General features: G+C 48.8%; 1 protein-coding gene across 2 annotated transcripts in view; it reads right to left on the bottom strand.

Annotated features, from left to right (window-relative positions):
• Positions 1 to 24342, bottom strand: part of clmpb (CXADR like membrane protein b) — a 62231-nt gene that overhangs the window by 10570 nt on the left and 27319 nt on the right. For both annotated transcript variants that reach the window (XM_035623308.2, XM_035623306.2), the window contains exon 2: positions 4557 to 4711. In XM_035623308.2, coding sequence (XP_035479201.1) covers positions 4557 to 4711 — 155 coding nt within the window. The remainder of the gene's footprint in view (positions 1 to 4556; positions 4712 to 24342) is intronic.

Below are 24342 nucleotides of genomic sequence, written 5' to 3'. Positions count from 1 at the left end.
AATGTTACGTACTGGCACCGTACATAAAATAACCATATGGAGTAGGTTAATAATATGTGTTTATATGCAGCTGTGTGTGTGTATTATTATCAGCCTGTCAGTCATACGTGAGGGACTAACCTGTATAGAAGGTCCCATACGAATAAAGTTTGATTGATTGATATGTTTGGAAGCACGATATGTTATCATACATGTGTTTGTACTGTGTCTGTATGCATACGAGGGGACGTACACGCTATAATGTGGGGACACAAAATTAAATAAATAATATTATTATTAATACATTTATTAGTAGAAAGGAGAGCATCTTCAACGGGGCTTTGAAACAGACGGTGAAATGAGGCCGGCACAGACACAAGCGCCCCCGTGTGCAAGGGTTTGTGATTGACACAATCTATTTTTTCCTTGTTTTTTTAAAATTATTTTTATTTTTAGCACACGGCTCCTTGATGTTTGTCTTCAAAGGGAGAGAGAAGAAAGAAAAAAAAACAATCCCACGATCCGAAACTTCGCCGCAGACACGGAACATCTGTAAACCCGCTTTCATTTTTCTCTTCTCCGGCTGATTGTGTCTTCTTCTCTCTTTGCCCTCCCTCCTCTCTCTCTCTCTCTCTCTCTCTCGCTCTCTCACTCCATCCACACACACACACACACACACACACACACAAACACACACACACACAGAAAACACAAACACACACAAACACAGCTGTCACGGTGGCCTATTACTCGGGGCAAGCGAGAGCCTCGCAGATGGGGCCCTGCTAAATGCCGGTGCCAGGGTGCATCAGTGCCTCAGAAGCAGGGCCACCTGCTGTGATTACAGGTGACGACTGGCCATTTACACTAACACACACACACACACTCACACACACACACACACACACACACACACTCACACACACACACACACACACACACACACTCACACACACTAACACACACACACACACACTCACACACACACACTCACACACACACGGACACACACAGACACGTGCACAGGCCTTTTTCTTTTTGCGCGCGCGGAGAACTGGCTTCCGAGCAAACGCGTACATGTCGGGCGCAAGCGCGCCACTGGATGCGAGCGGACACAGTGTGCGTTGTTGCCGCGCCGCAGCTGGAGGCAGAAAGCGACACCGGCCCCGGCGACCTAAGCAAAGCGCGCACGTACTCTGTTTGAGCATCGGCCCGCGGGGCTGGACGTCTACTGTCCTCACACATTTGAACTCACGTGCTTGTATATGTGAGGATGAACTATACTATGTGCGTTTGTGTGTGTGTGTGTGTGTGTGTGAGTTGTTGCTGCTTCCGGTCATGTCTGTGGCTGTGTTTTCTGACCATAGGAGACGGTGAGTGTGAGGAAATTAAGAATAACTAAAGTAACATGACCCGGGGGGCTGTAAACATAGTTTGCAATTGAAATGAGGTGACATGTTTATTCAGGGAAAATTTATGAAAAAAAGTCAGTGTCCCCCGCCGTATCCTAGCTTCAGTTATTTTTTTATTCAAAGGGTTTAAATTGACAAAACCTATTGATATGATTACATTCATATTGATTACGTGGTTTGTTGGAAACAACAGGGAAAGTATTTTTTTTTGCCTGTACAAATATATCTGACTCTTGTTTTCCTATCATAAATCATACCTCGGTTCAAAATCAATAACCCACCGTGATGTCACAGATTGGTTTGGGAGCTGTCGATTTGAAGCCTCGGCTTCAGGATTTTCACCAGCGCCATCTTAGTTTAGCACCCATTGGACGGTACTAGCTGTCAATCACACTGTATCCACGCCCCAGTTCATACGGTGCTTTGTCGTCTGTTTGACTCTTAACGGTCTATAATTGACAAGATGAACATCACGCTGTATTGAAGAAGACTTGAACCTAGATATTGAACCATAAACTCCACAGGAAAACGTTTACAGACGTTTCTAAATCAAGTGAGAAGTAGAGCCATTTTCTCATAGACTTTATAGGAAGAACCAGTGAAGTCGCCCTCTGCTGGTCATTACCAATAGTACAGGTTTTAAGGCACTTTCGCATTGGCTTCAGTTTCTGGACCATGCATCCATCTTAGTACACAGACTATGGTTAGAGCATGACAGGTTCACGAAGTCTAGTCACCTATTCTCTGATCTAGGGGGGTTGTTAAGGACATTCAGACATGTAGAGACGTAAGAGATAGTAGAGATGTAAGACGTGAATCTTTTCTCTACAAACCGTGAAGACGTATTTCGGTCACGTTTGACGGACGTCCCGTGTCCGGCCCACTCTGTGTCCCCGGCACATGTAGTCTGAGCATGTGCCGACAGAGTTTAAATGTTGACATGACGCTCTCCGCCGTCTCAACACGGCCTTCCAGCGGAACAAAAGAATGATTTATTCATTTCGGCTACGGGCGCAGTCTCTTTCCTAATCAAATTTTCAGACGTTTGATTTTAATTAACGGCGTCTTCAATGTTATCGTTGCTGTTAAATATTCATCTCAATGTGGCGCGCCCCTGCCTCCCCCCTCTCCGGATCATCAAAGCGTATAAGACACTTGTTTTCCCTTTTTCTTTCATTCCTTGCCCGCTGTACTTTCCCCCTTTTCTTCTCTTTTCTGTGCTCACCAACACATCAGTGCACAAATAAACAACCTCCAAAAACAAGGAAATCTCTTCTTTTTTTTTATCCCCCCGCCGACAGAACGCTGGTTAGATTTTAATGCTCTGCCGGTTATCAGATCCCATGCTCAGTTTGGGTGGAGAAGGGGCAATGATTCAAAACCGGTGAAACGATACCAACAACGTCTTCGGAGGCCGCGGGACAACAAAAAACAATTTAAGGGCATTTAAGGGATTTCCCGCCCCAGTAATGCTTTACTTCGGACAGCAGAGCGCTGCCGTTTTCCGACCGGGAGTTGATGATAAAGCCGACTCCATCAACTCCCGACCGGGAGTTGATGGAGTCGGCTGCCTTAGTTTGTCGCTTTCAGCAGAGAAAAAAAAACCCAAAGAAGAAGAATCCCAGAAAGTGGAGGATTGTCTTGAGTAGAGGAGTACACGTGATAACATGAGTTGTCAAGTGTGCTCTGGAGGAGGTCAAGACAAAAACCAAATGAGTTGGGGGGGGGGGGGACATTCTGTGACATGATAGTTCCTTTTGTGGAAAAGGCACTTAAACCTGTACTTCTACGCAGGGGTGTAGCACCAAATTCTGGGCCCTAGACATACTGTAAGCAGTCTCTGTGGGCCCCGCCCCCCCGCGGCTATGATGCTATGATGTGTTCTCAGAGTAACTAGCCAGCTAACTGCTGCTGTATTCAGCTAGGAAAAGTTACAGTTAGCTAGCTAGCTAGCCATAGCAGCTGTGTCGATCTCAGCTAGGCAGCTGCTAGCTAGCTCTCGTAGTAGGAGTTTGCTTATAGCTAGCTCACATTTCTTTTGAAAGAAATTAATAGTTGTTTTGAAAAAGGTGGAGGAAAAGATGTACTGTATGTGAGGCAGGTAAAAGAAAAACTGTGGCACCATTACACAGAGGTTTCTCTTCCTAATGTGTTGACCATCAGTCAAAGTCACGAAAATGTTTTTCATTGTTCTTGAGGTTCTGCCCAATTTCAGTTTTGCTTTTTTCTCCGTCTGCATTCGTTCTTTTTTCCAAACCCACGACTCTTCAGGAGCTTAAGTGAAGAGAATCTGGTGAGCTGAAGGAAGGAGGGAGGTTTACAGCAGATCTCCGATGGCTTAAGCGGAGGCAATTATTGAAGCCTGATGTATCGCGGAAGGAGAAGAGAGATGAGCGGTGCAAACGTTAACAAGCTGACAAGTGTAATACCGCCCAGCTCTGAACGTTCCCCCTGAGGCAGGAGGCGGATTTAAACCTAAAAAGACTCACATGAAAGTACAGGTCCAAATAATGTTGTTCTTCACCTGATCACATCACATAAGTCTGGAGATTTTCCTGGAAGTTTGTATGTGAGAACACAATTGTTTGCAGAGGTTGCAAACAATTGTGCAGAACTTTTCCTGCCATTTCCGGAAAATGTCCGACTGAGCCCATGTGAGAATGCAGCGGGACAATGGTCACGTCCTGCCTCCTGACTGCTCTACTCAGACGCCACGGAAGGTTCTGAATAATAATACCAGTTTTACCAAATTCACTTTGAAAGACAAATTTGACAGAATTGATCGTTTTCACCACATCCGACATAGTCCGCCGCATGAGTCGGAGGACATGTTGTTCTTCCACCTTGTGTAACTAATGACCCTGAGTCCTAAGACACTGGCTGTTTCATTACGGACATTTACGTTCTGTCTTTATCTACAAAGGCCTCCACCATAACCACGGTTGCTGTGGCCACTGCCACTGGGACGTGAGCTGATGCTTCTGAGCCAGAGATAAAGGATGAACTCTGTCTTCCGTGTATGTGTGGACACACTCCCTAAAAGAAGAAACTGAATCCACCCCAATGAAAGAAAAAGGACTAGCAACATGTCCTTGTTATTACAGCCGTGATACAGTGAAACGAATGCATCGATGATGATGATGACGGAAAGGAATCCTCTCTCACCACTCTCTGTTTGGAGTTGGGCTTCTGCAGCAGGATCCACTCGATGTCGAGGGGGTTGGACGACGGGAACTGGAAGTGGCACGGTAAGGTGGCATTGTCCCCAACGACCTTCTTCATCTCCGTCTGGGCGCCCACCGACAGCAGGCTGAGCAGAACTGAGGGAGAGGAAGAGAGAGAGAGATGTCAGACAGGGACAATAACTCGATCCAAACTTGAGACAAGAGGCGGATGCTGCAGATATGGAAACAAAACCGCACCGATAGAGGAAACTGAGACGGAGGAGACGCAGTGAGAGATATGACCCAGAATCCCCAATCGCTATCTTGACAGATGCTGAGATATGTCACACCCGGACATTGAATAGAGACAGAATGGGGATCATCTTTTTATTTATTTCTTTTTGAACAGGAAATAGAGGTTTGGTGCAAGAGGTCAGAGGGAGAGAGGAATTATGCTGATCTTTCCGTCAACCCCTTTTGACAGGGGCAGTCAAAGAACACATTCTTATTCATGGCAGCAGCTTTTGGAGCTGAGGGAAGGTGCCAAGCTTTTGACAGCTGAGGACATGCTTCACATGAACAATTCTGCTGTAGGACTGAGGACACTCATCGTAGAAAGACAAAATTAAAAAAAACAGAGAGATAGGATTACCTCCCACAGCTCCTGCAAATGAGTCAGGCAAACACGTCGACGCAAATACCAAAAACAAACAGACATAAAAATGCATCTACTCAGCGAAGAGCCTGGGCTGCAGCGAAAAGCAGTTATAATAATTATGTGTGCACACAAATGAGTGACTTTTGGGCACCGGCCAGACTGTCGGGGCCTGCGTCTCGGTGGGGGAGCAGCAAGGCTAATTTATTGGAGGATGCTGGACAGCCCGGCGGCCTTGAGGGGAATTAGCCGGAGGCGTCACGGGGGTTTTTGCTGGAAGCTATGGAGGGGGTGGTGGTGGTGGTGCGCTGCTGAGATATTCGACTCCCTCCAACCGCTTAGAAACCCCTGCACAATGCTGCAGAGCTCTGCTGAGCTTAGAACACTCAAATGTGACATATATTTTTGGCTCTACAACATTTAACTTAACTACCTGCCTATAATTTAATTGCCGAACGAGCCCGATAGCCCCCGGGGGGATTTTTTGAGTGCTTAAAATAAAGTTATCCGGCCTGGCAGATGCTCATTTGGGATCACGCGGGGGAATGTGTACGGTTGTGCAAATATTATTACCTCGACTTTTTCATCGTCGCAGCTTGCGGAACAGGTTGGCCAGAGGTTCAACGTTTCCTCATAATAAATACACGTCAGGGCGTGGGGCGCATATTTGACAGACAGCTACGTACAGTCGCAGGTGCTACGGTCACTGAAAGAATGCCTCGGCGCTCCACGGACACGATCACATGCTGTCGGTCGTTCCACAGGAAGCCAAACTGTCAGCGCCCACTGGGCGCCTATCCACTTGTTCGCCGGTCCGCCCTCACATAGGAGCCAACACCCTGGTCCCATAAGTGATCTTTGGGGCCACGGAAAATGTCAGCTCTGCGCCGCAAAAACAACGAGTCAGTGCTGATGCAGGACGCAGCGGGGGAAGAGTATATAGCATCGCCACTTCAAACCACTTCTCTCCGCCACACAGATGACATCTGGTGGATCTCAGCAGTTCTTCAAGTTTTGTTCAAACCTCTGTGTCTCCTTTGTGAGCCTCGGACGATAAACCCCAAGCTCCGGGATTCTCACTGTCAGTCACATTTTTGCGTTTTCCAGCTGGAGAGTGAGCACGTCATGGCAGCCATGAGTTCTTGTGTTCAAGCCCGGGACTGACAGGCCGGATTGCTGAGGTCCTTCTGCCCCGTTGGACCACCTGCTCCGTTTTAAATCATTGATCAGCAGGAAAAAAAGGCCAACCCCTCCCCAACTCTGGAGCTCCTGGACCCTGAAGCTATCCCCATTTATGACTTTTTAATGCGGGACTTGCTGGGTCATTCATCTTGTGGCTCCCGCTGACATTTGTTTGGATGTCAGCGAAGAGAGAGAGAGCTCTGCAGTAAAGAATATTGAAGAGGTAGAATGGTCAGACTGTGTGTGTGTGTGTGTGTGTGTGTAGAGCTGGTTGGACCTAATGGTGCGAGTTAATGCTTGATGGTATTGGCCTCTGCTGGGAGACTTGTGCCCCCCCCCCCCCCCCCTCGGCTCCCAAAGCTAGCCTCGGTAATCAGTGCGCCCACACCCCTCAGCAGCCCCCGGGCCGAACCCGGCACTATATGTCACAGGCCTGATAAGAGATCCCTGCTCCCTTTACTCAACCCTCCCCGTCACCCTTGACCGGCCATTGCCTCGACTGTAGGCTCTGTGAATGGATGAGTCTATCTGAAAGACAGATAGGGCCAGGGTGACTCAAGAAAGTGGGCCATTAAAATCTCTTTCCCCCCACAACAAAACGTACTCGACTTTCAACTCGCCGACTTTAAATTGACCTTCAAGCAATGGCTGGGGTCACCTCGAAGACATTGGAAATTGCTTGTGTGTTTCATTGGCCAACAGGAGCTGTGTTTCCATCGAAATGTCAAGCGGATTTTGAGCGAACTTTTGAAAGTTCGCAAAAAAAGAATGCGTGAATTACGTTTGTTTCCATCAACTGGTTTGGAGCAAATAAACTACACCAGTTTGGTCAAATGTAGGCAGAATAGGCTACTTAGGCCGACAGGAAAACTATGTGATAGAACTAAACAGCAGTTGCCTTTGGTAACATGTCCATACGACATGCTGTACGCTTGGCAACGGAGAGACGAGCAACTTATCTTAGTACTTTAAATTCAGTTTGTCTTAGTAATGTTGAACCCTTTCCGCAGACGAAGACAGAGAAACGCAATTCTGATGCAGCAGCGGCAGCGAGGGCGATAAGACGACGGGTCGGACGCAACCAGAGCTCGGAGGAAAGGACTCCGACAGTGGGAAACAGCTGATCAGTCATGTGAGTTGACTGTTCGCTACGTCAGAATTTCTTTGGCTGCATTAGCTGTTTTTCGCAAAAGGCGAAAACCACGTCAAGCGAGCGCATATAAGAGGCCATTTTTGTGACCTTCCATCAACTTTTTCTAATGCGATACTTCAAAATGCGCATTAAAATAGGGTGATGGAAACATAGCTACTGAGGCGTTTGAAGCTGTGATGGAAAGAGTTGGCACAGAAATCAGAGGGGGGGGGGACTTTTTTGGTTAGTACACAATCGCTGCTCCCCCACTTTCCCTGGTTATTTTGAGTCCTGCAGTGGGGGGCTTATGTGCTCGGGAACGGATGACACAGCTCCCAAAAATAAGCTTTGCCTCGATGCGGGTTCGTGTGCACACATTTGGATTGGCCTCATTCACCGTGTGCACAGCTGGGGAAGGTTGGGACTGCAGCAAGACCCCCCGTCCTCCGTGTCAACACCAAGCGACGAGAAAAACACAACAGAATCATAATCTCTCCGTGTGCAGCTACGCAGACAGAGAACGAACAACTGTATCGTCAGTCCGGTTCGGTGTTTCTTGACCCCGGTTTTGCTGCGAGGTGATGCGCGAATAAAAAAACGATTTACCTAATTAGCTCTGACACAGATAACATTCCTGGTGCTGTGTAAGCTTTCACGTGGTTATATGAGATTCCATAAGGACACGGGGAGAGGACATGTAAATAAACACGGCCATCTTGCGGGGGGCGGATGAATGTGGAACGGACTTGTGATATTGGAGGCTGCTGCCATTTCCTCCGTCCCTCGTCCTTCCTCCTTTGTATCTCCTCTTTCCCCAGCCAACACACTCTTCCATTTGTGGCGAGGATTCAAAGTTAAACCCACAGAAAGAAATGTGACAATTAACAAAAGAGAGTGGGGGCTAACACCAGAGGTCTATAGAGAGAGAGAGAGAGAGAGAGTGAGGAAACACAGACACATCTGACAAAGAGAGAGAGAGAGAGAGACGGAGTGAGAGGCTCGGGTGAAATATGGAGGAACCAATTTCTATGAAAAGGCCCTAGGGGGAGTTGTGCTCCAGTAAATCCGCCTTACAGGGACCCGCAATCTTATTATAGTGTGGCCAGCGAGATGGACAGACAGACAAAACAAGGCAGGCCTGGCTCTTTCACACTGCCCCAAAGTCAAGTCCCGTATCCCCGCAGTCAGCACAGCGGCCTGGCTCGGGCCTTCGCCGCGTCCAGAGCTTATGACCTCCGGTGCTCAAACACAGCACATCAGAAAGGGAGGGAGGGTTGGTGAGGGACGGAGATGGATAGAGGGGGGGGAATGGGTCGAGGGATGGTGCAGTGCCTTATTTTGAGCACTTACTGTAAGTCACGACTGTGGGGGGGGAAAGGATTATACGATTATACAGAGGCACAGGTGAACAGATGCAACAGAAGAAAGAAAAAAAAGATCGAAGGCATCGCTCTTTCATTTCTCCTGACAAACAATTGTGCGCATTCACACTGCTTTTTCCTGTGTAGGCTACATTTTCAGTTTACCTTGCATGCGTGACTGCTGCGGGTGTGTGTGTGTGTGTGCGTGTGTGTGATGTACGCCTTATGGGAACACATGCACACACTAGGACTGCCAAAAGATGCAAAGGGACTATCTTTTTTTCTGCCGACAGTGGATCTTCGCCTCGGCAGCACACAAACCTGTGATTTACCGTCATCGAGCATCACGCGCTCGAGTCGCATTTTCGATTTTTCTTTGGCGGCAAGCAAAAAAAGGGGAACAATCATCTCCCCCAACTCTGCCCATCTGCACAAGAAACAGTTTTTTATCGTCTGTCACTGCATCCGGATTAAATGCGGCAGGGGGAGACACGTTCCTTTACGAAACATATATAGGACTCCATGCGTGCGCGCCGACTTGCGAAATCTGACGTGGCGAAATGTGAGTGTGATTCATCCATTCTTACTGCTGACATAGAAGCCAAGTTCTTTCAGCTGATGCCGAGAGGAGCATGTAGGGCTGAGGAGACAATAACTCACAGCTCAGTGAGCTCTCCCTTCGAAAAGGCCTCGGCTGCTCCCCACCAATAGTGCGGCGCTCTGGGTGTGCGACCCGAATTGGCGTATTCAAATGCCAAACGTGTATTGTAAAAATATCACCACTGTGGCACGGAGATCCACAGATAAGGAGGCCACTGTACATCCTGCCCTTTCCTCTCTCTGAGGAGCCGGAGACAGACTTGCGTGAAATGCCACGGAATTTCGGCGAGAGGCCGCCTCCAGTTGTTGACTGAGCGCCTATATACGAAAACGACCCCTACGTGGCACACTCTGCGAGGATCCTCCGTTCTCGCAGGCACAACTCCCCCCCCCCTCCCTTTTTTAATTACAGCTCCTCATAAGGGGTAAGTCTCTTTAAATGTGCCCCATTAAAGCATGTTTTGCATATGGCTCGCTACACTACAGTCTCCTTGTAGTTCCAAGGTCCAACTCAACTCCAACTCATGAATATGTTTGCTCCTATGAAAATCAAAGGGGCTGTTTTCGTTTTTCCTCCCCTGACTGGAGGCTGGCTCTTTGAAGGGATAAAAATCCCAATAATCCTCCGCGCCTCACACGCGGCGACCGGCGTTCCTTTTTTTTCTGCTGACACCGAGCTTTCGTCAGTAACGTTTTACAGTGTGGGGACATACGAGTCATTACCGCGCAAAGACCCCGGACCCCAACTGCTAATTAGCAATATGCGACGAATAGTTCCCGGATAATTCTGTCCTCTTCACCTCATTACTTATGATTACTATTTCCATGCCACCCCCTGTTTAAAGTATAGTAAGAATTGTTGCTAGAAATATGTCATTACTTCACAATTACCACAATTTGCCATTTGTATGTCCTTACATTGAGCCATGAAGATGTTACCCCAAGACTCATCAAAATCATAAAAATTTATCAAAGAGGCAAAATCGCCTGAGGCGATTTGATGATTCATGGAATGATGAAGGGGTTTCTGCTGTCCCGATGTCGAAATAAATAATCATGAAAGAATGAATGAAGTGACAATTACAAAGATCGGCTAAAGAAAGTATTAATTACTTATGAATGACATGCTATGTAGCCTCAGCGGTGTCGGCCTTCATGTTTCCTATATTCGCAGCAACGGGAATAATTTGCTTGAGAGGAGAACTTCTACAAGAGGGGGCCACCCTGTTCGTCATGTTCGTCTTTGATAAGAGGTTTCCAAGGACTCCCGGTTGGAGGAGTAAGGGGTGAGCTTCTAAAGAGGAAAAATAGGGGGGGGGGGGGGGGGTGCGCAATGGGAAAAGCGAGGGAGAACCGATGGGAAATGGGGAAAACGAGAGATGAAATACCACCGAGGTCTGAATAATGCACGGCCCTGTGGTAAATGTTCACCTCCTGTTGCCTTCATTAGCATCCCCTTCAAGGCGTCATCATGGCCGTCGTGCCGAGGGACGGGGACGCCGTCCCACCGTACGGATCGCCGAAATAGATCTGAAACCCCCCCCGAAGAGCTCTTTTGCTTTTCCCCCTCAGCAAAATAAGGACAGGAGGAGATGAAGGGGGGGGGGCTAATTACACCGTTCCCCAAAGGGAGGCAGAGTCAGTGGAACCTGCTTACAGTGCTATAAAACACATCTTATCAACCCTGCATCGCGGTGTCGTCGCCCACACTCGCGGGTGGAGCTGCCCACGACACTCATCCTCCGGGTGAAGTCCGAAGAGCAGGGAGCTTCTCGCGCAGGGTTGGACTCTGGACCTTTTGACTGTACGCCGCGCGTCTGCTTTGCTCTGGTCGTCCCTGTTCAAGTTCACCCATCTTACGGCAAAGAAAGACACTGTACAAGAGTGCAACTAGTCTGACAAGTCATTCTTTCCATCCTCGTGTGGCCTGTTCAAACCAGAGCATGAGGCCACGTGACCCGAGTGGAAAGAGTGACAAGCAGGAGAGTTTAGACGAACTCTGCGGTCTGTCTCTCTCTCTCTCTCTCTCTCTCTCTCCCTCTCTCTCTCTCTCTCTCTCTCTCTCTCTCTCTCTCTCCCTCTCTCTCTCTCTCTCTCTCTCTCTCGCAAGGAAAACAGAGATTTATCATTGGCTGGAAGTTTTTTTTTCTTTTTTCTTTCCCCCTTTTCTTTTTTAATTAAAAACCAATTCATCATTTTTTGGGGGGAAATGATGGTCTCCCATTTAAAATGTTAATTACAGCAATGCATCTTAGAGACTTCATCCTGACTTGCAGAATAATCTCTTCCCGAAGCTCGCGTGGCGTTAAACCGTTTGCAGAGTTACGTTCGGCTTTTTTTTAAAAAATAAAAAAAAAGAAGAAAAAAAAAAAAACTCGAAGGACTCGAGACATTTTTCCTCCCTTTAATGTGTTCGAGAATGAACAAGGTCCAAATGTCAAACGGTCTGTTGTGCACCAGATAACACGCCTCAGTTAAAAAGGCGCTCGGGCGGTGACCTCTCTGTTTTTTTGCTGCAGCGAGGGATCCACCCAACATCTGGCGGAGCCTAAACAAACCAGCGAGTGTGTGCACATTCACTCCCCCCCCCCAAATCGGAGACTATGGAGAAGAAGCATGTGGCAGCAGTGGAGAAACTCTATCACTGACGGCGTGTGCAGGGTGCGTGCGTGTGTGCAAAGGGCACGTCCTCCCCAGAGCGCAGCCTTGAGTAAACCTGCCAACCCCCCCGATGAGAAGACACACTTTTTAATGGAGGACAGAACAGAGTGAGTCCATCGCCACCAACGTCCTGCTTTTCACTAGCGTGTGTACTCACACTGAGGACAAAGCGATCGCTCCGTTTGCAAAGTGGTGAAGTCAGCGATTCGCGTTATCAAAAGAAAACACCTCCGAATGGCGGCGGACGAATTGCATTTGCTTCGACAGAAATCAAATCTGTTTTTCCCCCCCCTACACAAAGAAAAACTCTCCCTCCATTCCTGCACAAACCATTATTCCAATTTTCAAGAAGTTCTGTGTCCCCGGGGCTGCGGCTTGTTCTCGGTCTGTGTGGCATTAAGGTGTTTTTTTTGTTTGGTGGGACTTTGTGAATATATATATATATTCATTTATATATATATATATATATATATATATATATATATATATAGGAGCGGAAAATTCTCATCACAGAGAGTCTGCAGTGTGTGAGGTGCAGACACAACAGGATACAGGCAGTTCTTCGCACAGAGTTGGAGCTGTTTGACCCCGCAGCGGCTGACAGACGGTTGCTCTCCGAGAAAACGAGACGAGCTGCGTTCGTTAAAAACACTGTAAGAAGACAGCTTGGCCTGCTGCTGCTCAACTCAAAGCCTTCCTGGTGGGCATCCGGTGTGGCACCATATCATATCAGCTAGAGCACCAGACAGATGGGCTAGCCATGATACATATCACAGAGGTTCCTCTAGGTTGTTTTTTCTCCAGCAGCGGGGCGGGGGGGGCAAACTATGATAAACTAAAGTGCATCAGTGCACAACATGGACCCAGACTTGCAGCTACTAAACGCCCCCCCCCCCCGCCTGCATTCACTGCACCTCGTTGCCGCTTCCTCCGTTAAAGTACAGGCAGACTTTTGACCCTTTAACTCGACCTGTGGTTCACTGGGACGTTAGCGTGCATGCTAAGCGCTAGCACCTGTCAAAACACAGGCGCAGTTGCGTTGGCGCGTGGCGTTCCCTCTACTCGGGGGGCGTGTCCCCTCGAGTGCGCTGTCAAAATAAAAGCCGTAATTGGGGCTTCGTGGCATTTCCCCAAATTCCGTAGGGGCGACGGCAAAATTGTTTAAACCACTATTTTCTCTCCTATAGCTTTTCCTGGAAAACCATAGGCCACGAAGAAAATGCTCCCGAACCCCCCCCCCCCCCCCCCCGGTTACTTATATGCCGCCATCTCAAAATCTGTGGCTGTGGACGAACTTCTCCCACATTGTCGGAGTGGCTGAACATGGGCACCGACCTGCAGGCGGATCAATACTTAATAAGCCTTTCGCGCTGCCAAGTCCATTCTGCTGCAATCTGCAATTTTTTATGTCCATTAGGTCGAAAAATAGAGCTGACGAGGTGTGTGTGTGTGCGTGTGCGTGTGTGTGACCACAGGAAGTGGAATGCATCGCAGACGCCGGTCGCCTCGGCTCTCTCTCTCTCTCTCTCTCTCTCTCTCTCTCTCTCTCCCTCCCTCCCTCCCTCCCTCCCTCCCTCTCTCTCTCTCTGATGATGGATGCTGCGCAATAGTGTGAGTCCAATGAAAAACTTCAAATACTGTACTGCCTCGCGCGCTGTAAAGTACTACAGCCCCTGACTTTTATTAAATGCAATTCAAGAACCCCGGTGGTGTTTCAAAAAAAAGAAAAAGAAAAAGAAAGAAGCATTTAACAACTTGTGGGAAGACAATAAAAGCCGCAGCGGAGTGCATGGCGAGGTTTGCTGGCACGTGACGAACAAGTGGAATGAGAGGAAAGCGAGGCCTCGAGCTAAAGCGTTGCGCCGGTCCGGACGTTCAAAAGCACCGTCCTCATCCGCACCTCTCTGCGTACTTCAGGTTTAAATTCCGTCATTCAGGTCACCGCGGTCATTTGTCAAAAGTCCGAAGCCTTTTCCTAGAAAAGATGAAGGTTTGTTACTCGGAGAAAAGCAGCAGAGCAGCTCCCATGTTGTGCATTTCAGCAGCTAATTGAAAACAGACGGGCGCGCTAACTCCCCCTCTCCATCCGCCCATGAGGCCTGCGTCGCTGACATATTAGCGCCATCGCCGGTCTCATGGTATGCATCTGACATATCGTGTCACCCGACCGGCTGAGCGGAAAAAACAACAAAGCGGGGGGGGGGGGGGGGGGGGGGGGGGGGGGGGGGGGGGGGGGGGGGGGGGGGGGGGGGTATTGTTACACGCTTGTAGCTGCCGCTGTAAAGGTCAAAGAGGGTATAAGCCATACGTCCGAGGCCTGTGACAGGGGAAGGAGACATGTCGATGGCTGCCGTTTCCCCAGAGGTGAGCGGGTGGCACGTCTGTTTTGGCAGCTGGGGGGGGGGGGGGGGGGGGGGTGTGTCTGAGTGATGGCACAGGCAGGTCAACATGGGGCTGCGAGGGACTTCCAGGAACGGCGCCTCGCTCAGGCTCATTTAGGAGAGCTAATGGACCCACCTACCATCTGTCCTTATGATGAGCTCCAGCCATTCATGCGGCGCTACACAACTTAATTCAACTGACACGCGCGCGCGCAAACCTCGAGTACAGTATCTTCATAAGCGTGGTGGAACAAGCGCGCTACGTGGATCGGGAACACTGATGAGAAGAGTTTGCTGGATGTGGGTCTGGAGGTTTTTAAGCGAATCACTTTGCAGCTTTTCTTACAAAACCCGTTTTCGTCCTTTAGAGCCCGTCGAAGACTTTTTAACAGTGATACGCACACACACAAATAAGCCTGGCCCTCCTCTCTGCAGCTCAGCCCCCCCCCCCGTCTGGAACAGGAATGCCCACGCAGCCACATCCGAAGGCGGAGAGAGGAAGATTGAAACCAGATGAAGGGAGCTCGGGTACACATGCCTGCCTCGCCAGGCCCCATATTTCACTCCCCCGAAGCCTGATTAAAAAACGAGCTAAACGGCACTAGCCGGGGCCGGGGGCGGCTTCTTCCGGCACGCGAGAAGGACAATCGCTCCCAGTGAAAAAATTAAAATGGGGGCAAAGGTCACCGCTAAAGTTTTTTTTACGCAATTGGCTCACGCCGTCCCGGGGAGAGGCGGTCCGGGAGAAGACAGACAGTTTCTCAGAGTTGCACTGGTAAAAATAAATCCACAGATTTTCTGAGGAGAAAAATCTTACGTTGCGGCTTTGTTGAGCACATCGGCTGAGGATGAGCAAAGTAGGACATTGGCGTGGAAGCTGTTAAGTGACGTCCCAAAGGAAATGAGGGCAAACTGCAAGAAAGTGTGCAGCAGGAATCATTAGCATCATACAGAAGCTAGGTTACTGTAAAGAATTGGATATGGATTATGATAAACAGAAAACGCCGAGATGCTACGTCGAGACATTTATGTTTTTGTTATGACGATTCTGTTCGAATTATCGGTCAAACTAGAATAATAATTGATCGAATCAAGAATATCTATTTTTTTTTTAAATCATGTAACCCATGAAGAACATTGATGCACTTCTTCAGGGAGTCTAGTTGTGCACGTCGAGGATAAAGCCTGAACGCTGAGAGGAAGCGACTCTGTTTTCAAGATCTCGGAGGCAAAAGATTCATGCTGGTGTCCACCGACATCACGCTCAGCTACAGTCGCTTTCGACGAGGATCCACTCGGAGAGAGGAAAGGGAGAAACAGCCAAACATGCCACGTGTTGTTTCCCTCCTGCCGCGACCGGCTAGGGCGCACACGCACACACACACACACACACACACACACACACACACACACACACACACACACACACACACACACACACACACACACACACACACACACAGCGCGCGTGTCGTCCCACTGGAGGTCATGTCGTCGTGTGTGTGTGTGTGTGTGTGTGTGTGTGTGCGTGTAAATGAAGGGAGTCATTTACATTCTTTCTGGGTAAAGGAGGTGTTTGGGTGCTGTAGGTGTTTATCTGGAGGTTTTTTTCTCCGCGAGGGAGCTTAACACTTGAGTGTGAGCGTGACTGACTGATTAGCGGCCTGATTCCATCGACCGCCTGAGATAGCGAGAGGCGGGGCGGGAGAATTTGGTACCCATTTGTCGTCTTCCCCCAGCGCCGGCTGCTTTCCTCGCTCCTTCTCCCGTGCAGCTGGTCGGCCACGCTCTCGACCCGATGCCAAACGCCCCCCCCCCCATGACATTTCAGCTATGCTACCGCTGAGAGTTGCGGCTCGCCCGCCCGCCGCCCGCCTCCACACACGAGTAAACAAAAAGCCCGGCTTCATTTCGCCCGGGGCCGTGATGTGTCATCTACATCTGCGTGGTCAACCGGAGGTTAATCTCATTACCTGGTGCTAAGCGGCGCGGCGCGGGCCTCCTCTGACAGGACGGGAGACGAGGCGCGAGTTGATTACAAGAGCAATTAAAAGAGGACAGTAAGTCCCGCCGAAACTGCGGCAACGCGTTAGGGTTCCCCTCGACACCGCGCTGCTGTCGTTTTTGTCGGTAATAACAAAAGCAATTTTCTTCACTAGAGTAAAACCTGGCAGTAGATTAGCTTCTTGTGGTTGAACATGTGCTGCGAACTAACTTTTAGCACTGGTTGCGGTTTACCTACTGTGAGGAGCCTCGTTAAACACACACACACACACACACACACACACACACACACACACACACACACACACACGAAGTGCAGAAGATAAACAACTCCTACACGTTGACATGCAATTAGTGGAGAGTGAACTGCAGGAGACGAAATAATGGCACCAATAAGGGCAACACAAAGTATAACCAGGCTTTGTATTTGAATCTGCTCTCGGATGCTCCAAAAAATGGAGTCATAATCAGTTTACATCGACAAATCAGAAGACAATTAAAAGATTCCGACAGCAAATACACGTTCAATTTCTCAGGGAGAAATGTGTTTTTCTCCAGCGACCCATTCTTGAAGATATCTTGCACTGATTTAATTTTACCGACCTTTCCTTCCATCATGAACTGATTCAAACAACACGGCCGAAGGAATTCGAAAGCCTCTAGAGCATATTGACAAATTGAAACGGCCCTGTTTGCACTTTCAACCTTCTCCATCATCATCATCATCCTGGTGAAAAGATGACGCTGCTGTGACTTGATTTCCACGAGATAATCAACTCCGACAGGTTGACATGTTATTAGTGGAGAGTGAACTGCAGGAGACAGAACATGGCACCAATAAGGGCAGAGTCACAAATCAAAAGAAAATTTCAATATTTCGACACCAAATACACCGAACCCATCCTTGAAGATATCATACACTGAAATAAATGCAGGATGTGTTTCATACAACAATAATGCGCGACAATATGGCCGAAGGAAGCTGAAAGTCTTTTGAGCAAACAGTCATGAAACGACCGTATTTGCTCTTTCAACCTTCTTCCTCATCGTCCTGGTGAAAACGCTGACGCTACAGCGACTCCATCAGCACAAGTTACACAATCTATTAAGCACCCCGCTGATGTATCCTCCGTGGCCTCATCCGTGTCGCGCACCGCCGCGCGGGATTCACGCCATCGAAGACGTGCGTCACCCCGAGAGCTCTCCCTCTGCGACGTCATCTCGGCGCGGGACGCCATTAGCGCCGCGTTCAGTCAGTTGTGGCGTGTTGAGCACACAGGACGACGGCGAGCGAGCGGAGGGAGGGAGGGAGGGAGGGAGGGAGGATGTGGCGGGCCCCAGCCTCCCTCCCTCCCTCCCTCCCTCCAGATGAATCATAAACAAGTCCCCTCGGCCCCCGTGACTTAATCCCCCCTGACATCGCCGGGGGGAGCCGGAGGAGGAGGGAGTGGGGACATGCCCCGCGCTCAACTTTTCAAGTAAATTAAACATTAGGATGAATGTGCATGAGCTGCATCTGAGGATACGTCGTCCAGCTGAGGTGGAGTCGTCTCTGCATCTGGATGTGGCGGTGGATATTTTTGCGGCGGGGGGGCTTTCACTTTCTTTGCTTTCGTAAAAAGTCACTTCATCTCAGGCTTTACCTCCCTTCCTTTCTTCCCCCCCCCCTCCGCTTGTATATTATGCAGATTCGTCTTTCATTTAAATTTGGCCACACAGCTTACGCCCGGGTACAGAGTGTGGCAGCTCGAGCCCCAATCGACATCGTGCTCCCTCTTGGGCACGAGGAAAGCGTCGCCAGCGGGGAGCAATAAATGGATTTATTTTTAGGAAACCAGAATGTAGAATCTAAGTTAGGGAGGGGGCCAGACACGTTAAGTTCTTTGTCCCGTATGCATCTGTCTTTGGGCCGTGTTTCCTTCCCTAATTAGAAAAAAGAACAGGGTGCTGAGGAAAATGGCGGAGGGCTTGCAACGGAGGGGCGGCGCCTTTTAGTTTTCCTCCAAAAGTTTGGGGTGTACGATTCTCACTCTGCAGGTCGCGCTGACGCAGGAGCTTTCTCCTCCTGAGATTAATGAAAGACGCTCGGCTCTTTGGCGTTTCGGATCCCACACAAAGGATGAAAAAGTACAAAAAATAGAAGAAAGCGCCGCGGACCGGTGAGGGGTTTATGTGGCGAGGCAATTCTTTCATCCTACACATCTTCTCTTCCATTTTCAACCCACAGCACAACAGATAAATAGGAAGAAGTGAAGCCCGGCTGTAATTCAAACAATTTCCTCGTCCTTACATCCGCCTCTGTCTCTCTTGTGCTGGAAGAAAAAATTGATCACACTGAAAAAATCCCTGAGCCCAGAGTTTCACTGTTAACAAGGTTTTGTTTTTCCCCTCTTTCCATCTGGTGTGAGCTGGGGACATCTTGTTTATAGCCTATCCATAAAACGTGTGTTTATATGAGAAAAATGTGTCGGTGTATAAGCATTAAAGGGGCAGTAAGCATTTTCGGAGAAGGATTGTTTATTGTAAGTTTTTTGACTTTGCCGCTAGCACGCCTGCCGCTAGCCTGCCGCTAGCCTGCCGCTAGCCCGCCTGGCGCTAGCACGTCTCATAAGGTGTCCCGGTCCTCACCATTGTTAGCTAGCGGACGGTGAGGAAATATTCGCTCACCGTGCCTTTAACATGAATCTTACATGACTATTATAATTATTATCATTATTATCATTATTATCTTGAGGAGTGATTCAAAGAGCCAGGAGGAAATGACAGGTCACTTTTTGTTTCAGCCACAGGTCTGAACTTGTGGCCCCCGCAGGTGAGGGGATGATTCATAAAGACTAATGAAGGTGGTTGAGATCAGCTCCTGTGATGGAACTTTCCCGAATGTTACACACGTTGTGAGACGCTCCCTTAAAGGCAGATGTGGCCATCGAGTCTTACGTGACCATATTCCAAATTGGAAAAATAACAAAGGACCTTCGTGCACGATTGAACAAAATGAAAAGAGCAAATCCCTCTGGCTGAACTGGGAGACTTGGAGGAAGCGCGTCAAAGAAAAGAAACGACCAATGATCCCACTGTGTGTGCGACGCTCGGCTCCGGAGGGAGAATGTGCCAGTGGCCACACAAACACAGCATCTTCGCGGTCTGACCTCTGCTACGAAATACACTGCGCAGGGATCATCGCTCTCACATGGGCAAAATGGTGGAGGCTGAAGGGGGAAGTTACTGCCACCACCAGCTCCACTGCCCCCCCCCACACACACACACGCATCCCCCATCATCACCACCACCACCATCTATCTCACATCGCTGTCATCCCTCAGCCAAACAAACACACAGCCACTGCCGTATGGAAGCAGACTTTCTCTCTTTTCCCGGACCCCTGCGTGGGGGCATGCTCAGCCAAGAGCACGTAATGCCCCCTGTGTGCCACGCATGGCTGGACCGACGCCAGGGCGATGACAATCTCCTCCCCTGAGTCGAGAAGGAAGAAACTGTTCAGACAGACTCGGCTCCGCTGCCGTGCGCCACATGCTGGGCCCGTTGCATCCCCCCGGCCGCTTCTTCCATCCGAAGAGGTATCGGGGGGGTAAAAATATACCACAGCTGGGATCGTGATGACGAGGCAAAAAAAGGAAGATATATAACAAGAGAAATATCAAAGGGGAACAAAACCAAATCTGTCGGAACACTAACGGTTATTTTCATAATCGATTAATCTGTTGATTATTTTCTTGATTAAATGGATTAGTTGTCTGGTAGAAACCAGAACATATTCACATTTAAGAAGCTGAAATCAGAACATTTGAACCAATTAGTCGCCGATCAAAATAGTTGGCAATTAATCGAGTAATCGATGATCTGTTGCAGCTCTAGTCAGAACTGGACACAACTTCCAAAACAGATTCTCCAGGAGCTAAAGGTCCACGTTAAATGTTATTTTATAATTACACAGGTCGAGGAAATTCAATCTTGTACAAATAAATGTGATAAAAAAAATTCCTCTCGAGATGTGTTGAGGAAAAAAAAAAAAACTGAATAATTGATACTGCTTTGGAAAAAAACAAGGGGCTGTCGCCCCGCCGGCAGAATTCAATTATCTCAGAGAAAGTACGGAAAATTTAAGGCTAAATTAAGACGATAAAAAAATGAAATAATAATAATGGCCGTCTGCAGATCCATTTGCAGCAAGACATGTGTTTATTTATCCCGATTGTAGCCAATCGGGGACAATTTATCTCCCCTCATCCCCGGTGGATTAGGTCCTAATCTGTTTGCTGAGGGGAAACGGAGAGAGAGACAGAGGGGGGGGCCAAATAAGAAAAAAAGGAGCTTTTCTCTCTCTCATCTTCCACATATTAATATTTCTATTAGCGGTGCCTTCCAGTCAAGCTTGTGGCTCTGCACGACGAGCCGGGGCTAATGGGGGGGACGGACGAGCAGGGTCAGAGAGACGGAGGGACTTTGTTCCACCTCAGCTCGGTCGTGTGCACATACATATATATACATAGACAGTGTGTGTGTGTGTGAGTGTGTGTGTGTGTGTGTGTGTGTGTGTGTGTGTAAGTGCACCGTCACAACAACGCGGTGCATTAATGAGAGCGATGTCCGCTGGACTCGTCAGTGCAGATGTGTTCACTGGGTGTGTGTCTATGTGTGTGTGTGTGTGTGTGTGTGTGTGTGTGTGAGGAGAGCTGCCTTGTGATGCCGATGAAGGCCGCTGCGTTCAGGGGCGATGGGGAAGAAGAAGACTACTACTCCTGCTCGCTTTAATGAGCAGAAGAAGAGTTTAGCTGCGAGCGAGGTCTTTGGGAGCAAAACACACACTCCCACACACACACACACACACACACACACACACACACACACACACACACACACACACACACACAGAGCCAGAATGTCCTCTTCAATCTCTCCGCACACACACACACACAAACAAACACACACTACACACCAGATGAGAGCATGCAAATCACGCAGCACGTGCGCAGACATGCGCTCACGCCGCTCGCATTGTGCACACCTAGCAGATTTGTGCACATGCGTGCGCGTGCACACTGGAGTGAGGGAGTAATGCTGCCCTAAGCAATGTGCGACTCCGCGGTGTACGACCTTCAAGCCCCGGTGTCCTTCGTCCCTGAGACGTCCTTTATTACAGACCCTGCTCCCATCACACACACACACACACACACACACACACACACACACACACACACACACTAATGTAAAGGGGTGAGGAGGTGGGGGGTGGGAATAACATCTGCATGAGCACGAGAGCGAGGATATAACGGTGTATCCCACTCTGACTAGCTAATGTATTCTCCTCACTATACAGTAACAATGTGCGATTCCCCTTTACACACACACACACACACACACACACACACACACACACACACACACACACACACACACACACACACACACACACACACACACACACACACACACACACACACACACTAATGTAAAGGGATGAGGAGGTGGGGGGTGGGAATAACATCTGCATGAGCACGAGAGCGAGGATATAACGGTGTATCCCACTCTGACTAGCTAATGTATTCTCCTCACTATACAGTAACAATGTGCGATTCCCCTTTACACACACACACACACACACACACACCGTGCGTGTCTCTTACATGACCGTGTTTTATTCCAGCACGTAAAGTGATGCCTCGAACGTGTTAATGCACCTCAGCGGTAAAAAGGGTGATTGAGATTCCGATCACGGTACAGAAGGAAGCCTGTGTCCCCCCACTCCGACCCCCCCGGCTCCTCTCCTCTGTACAGTACAGATCATCTCGGCCGCTAAAAAGCCCAGAGGGAAAGAAAAATAATTGACATTTGAAGGGCTGTTCATCGGAGGACGTAGCTGATTAAGGACGTAGCGATTAAAGACGCCCGACGGACAAAAAGCCGCTTTGCGCTTTTTGTCCGTCGGCCGACTGTTGTCGTAATGTCACCGTTTTTTAAATTCTTTTTAGCAGGAATTAGTTTTAATGTCACTCCGTCTCCCGCAACCTGAATGTCACTGGCTTTTTAATTGGCTTGCTCGTGAAATGGCAACAGCGTCGCTCGTGGCCGGCAGCTATAGATGGACGAGAGGCAGGGCCGGAAAATCTAATTCTGCTTAGGGGCCCATATAGGCTAGGGCCGGCTCCGACGACAGGAGGATGGTGGGGGGGGGGGGGGCATATGCGGTTTCATTGTATTCTAACTAGTTCCCACCTTTGGGACCCAAGCTCAGAGAGTTTAGCGTGCCGCTGCAAATGGGCCGAGCCCCCGCGGTAAATGGACTGCGCCGCCGCTGCCGCATTGTTTCATTACTCCCAGGAAAAAAATCACACATTCAGAAAAAACAACCAGCCCAACAAACTACTGCGGCACCACTGGTGCACTTGCAAAACTTTGTACTTATGGACCCTGTGTTGCACTCTGGTGCTGCAACACGAATAACAACCATATACAGGGCCGACAAGATCATAATGCATGTTATGCTTTTTAATCAGTTATGCAGGAATAAAAGATATATATATATATAAATAAAGATATCTTTATAGAGGTATAAAGATGCTGTGGCAGCAATACTAAAAGTTAAGTAAAATACTCAAACCAGTCACAGCAGCTCTACAGTCCATAACAAATGGATTCACACACACACACACACACACACACACACACACACACACACACACACACATTTGGTGACATTTCAGGGAAAAAATGCCTTGATGAGCGACCGACAGTTTCCAGCTCCACATCAATTATGTTCACAAAGTTCACACCGAGACTGAATGAATCCATTTACACATCCAAAAATATCCTCTCCCCTAAAAAAGTTAAACCGGATGAAAAGGGGACATTTATTCCGTCTCTTTCAAACACACACACACACACACACAAACACCAGCACACGCATATCACGTCGCTGGACATCACACACCGAACTCCTCGCCAACTTCTTTCTCCCATTTGACCCCAGTGACACTATTGTGTGTTTGATCGCTGTCGCCACTTGTGCCACAGCAGAGCAGACTGGCCTCACAGCCACCAGACACACACACGCACACACGCACACGCACACACACACACACACACACACACACACACACACACGAGACCATTCTTCAGAGGCTATGAGAGTGTCCACACATCATGATTCAAGGTTATATCCACTCCCTCTTTTAGTTAACAAGATTAAGTTCAAGACATAAAGTGCCGGTGAATGCAGACGACCCCCCCCCCCCCCCTTTAGCTCATCGGAAAAAAAACCCCATGACATACAATATCCCCTGTCGATGAGCAGGCTCCTATAATGATCCCTCTGGCTCAGGAGCGAACACACTTTGAGTTTCCAAAACCTCCGACCTGCATTTCATCGGTTTCACCCCCCGGGGGGAAAACCAGCAGATCCACTGTCTGTGCGGTTCGAGTATTGAGGACGGAGCCGAGAGACGAAGAAGAAAGGAAAAGAAACTCACAGGAGGTTTCGGCTTTCAGGGAATAAAAATGGGTTTCGTATACAGGACCTGGAGTCTTGGAGGAAGCATTTAGATTCGGATAAACACCAGATGAGGAATCACAGAGATGTCGGGAGGAATGAGAAGTGTTGCAGGGGCGAATGTGCCCTTGTGTGTGTGTGTGTGTGTGTGTGTGTGTGTGTGTGAGTTTGTGTGTGTGTGTGTGTGTGTGTGTGTGTGTGTGTGTGAGTTTGTGTGTGTGTGTGTGTGTGTGTGTGTGTGAGTTTGTGTGTGTGTGTGTGTGTGTGTGTGTGTGTGTGTGTGTGTGAGTTTATGTGTGTGTGT

Source organism: Scophthalmus maximus, chromosome 11, assembly GCF_022379125.1.
Source record: "Scophthalmus maximus strain ysfricsl-2021 chromosome 11, ASM2237912v1, whole genome shotgun sequence".
Lineage (NCBI taxonomy): Eukaryota > Metazoa > Chordata > Actinopteri > Pleuronectiformes > Scophthalmidae > Scophthalmus > Scophthalmus maximus.
The sequence above is the reverse complement of the archived record's forward strand: the minus strand, read 5'-3'. Positions and strand labels throughout refer to the sequence as shown.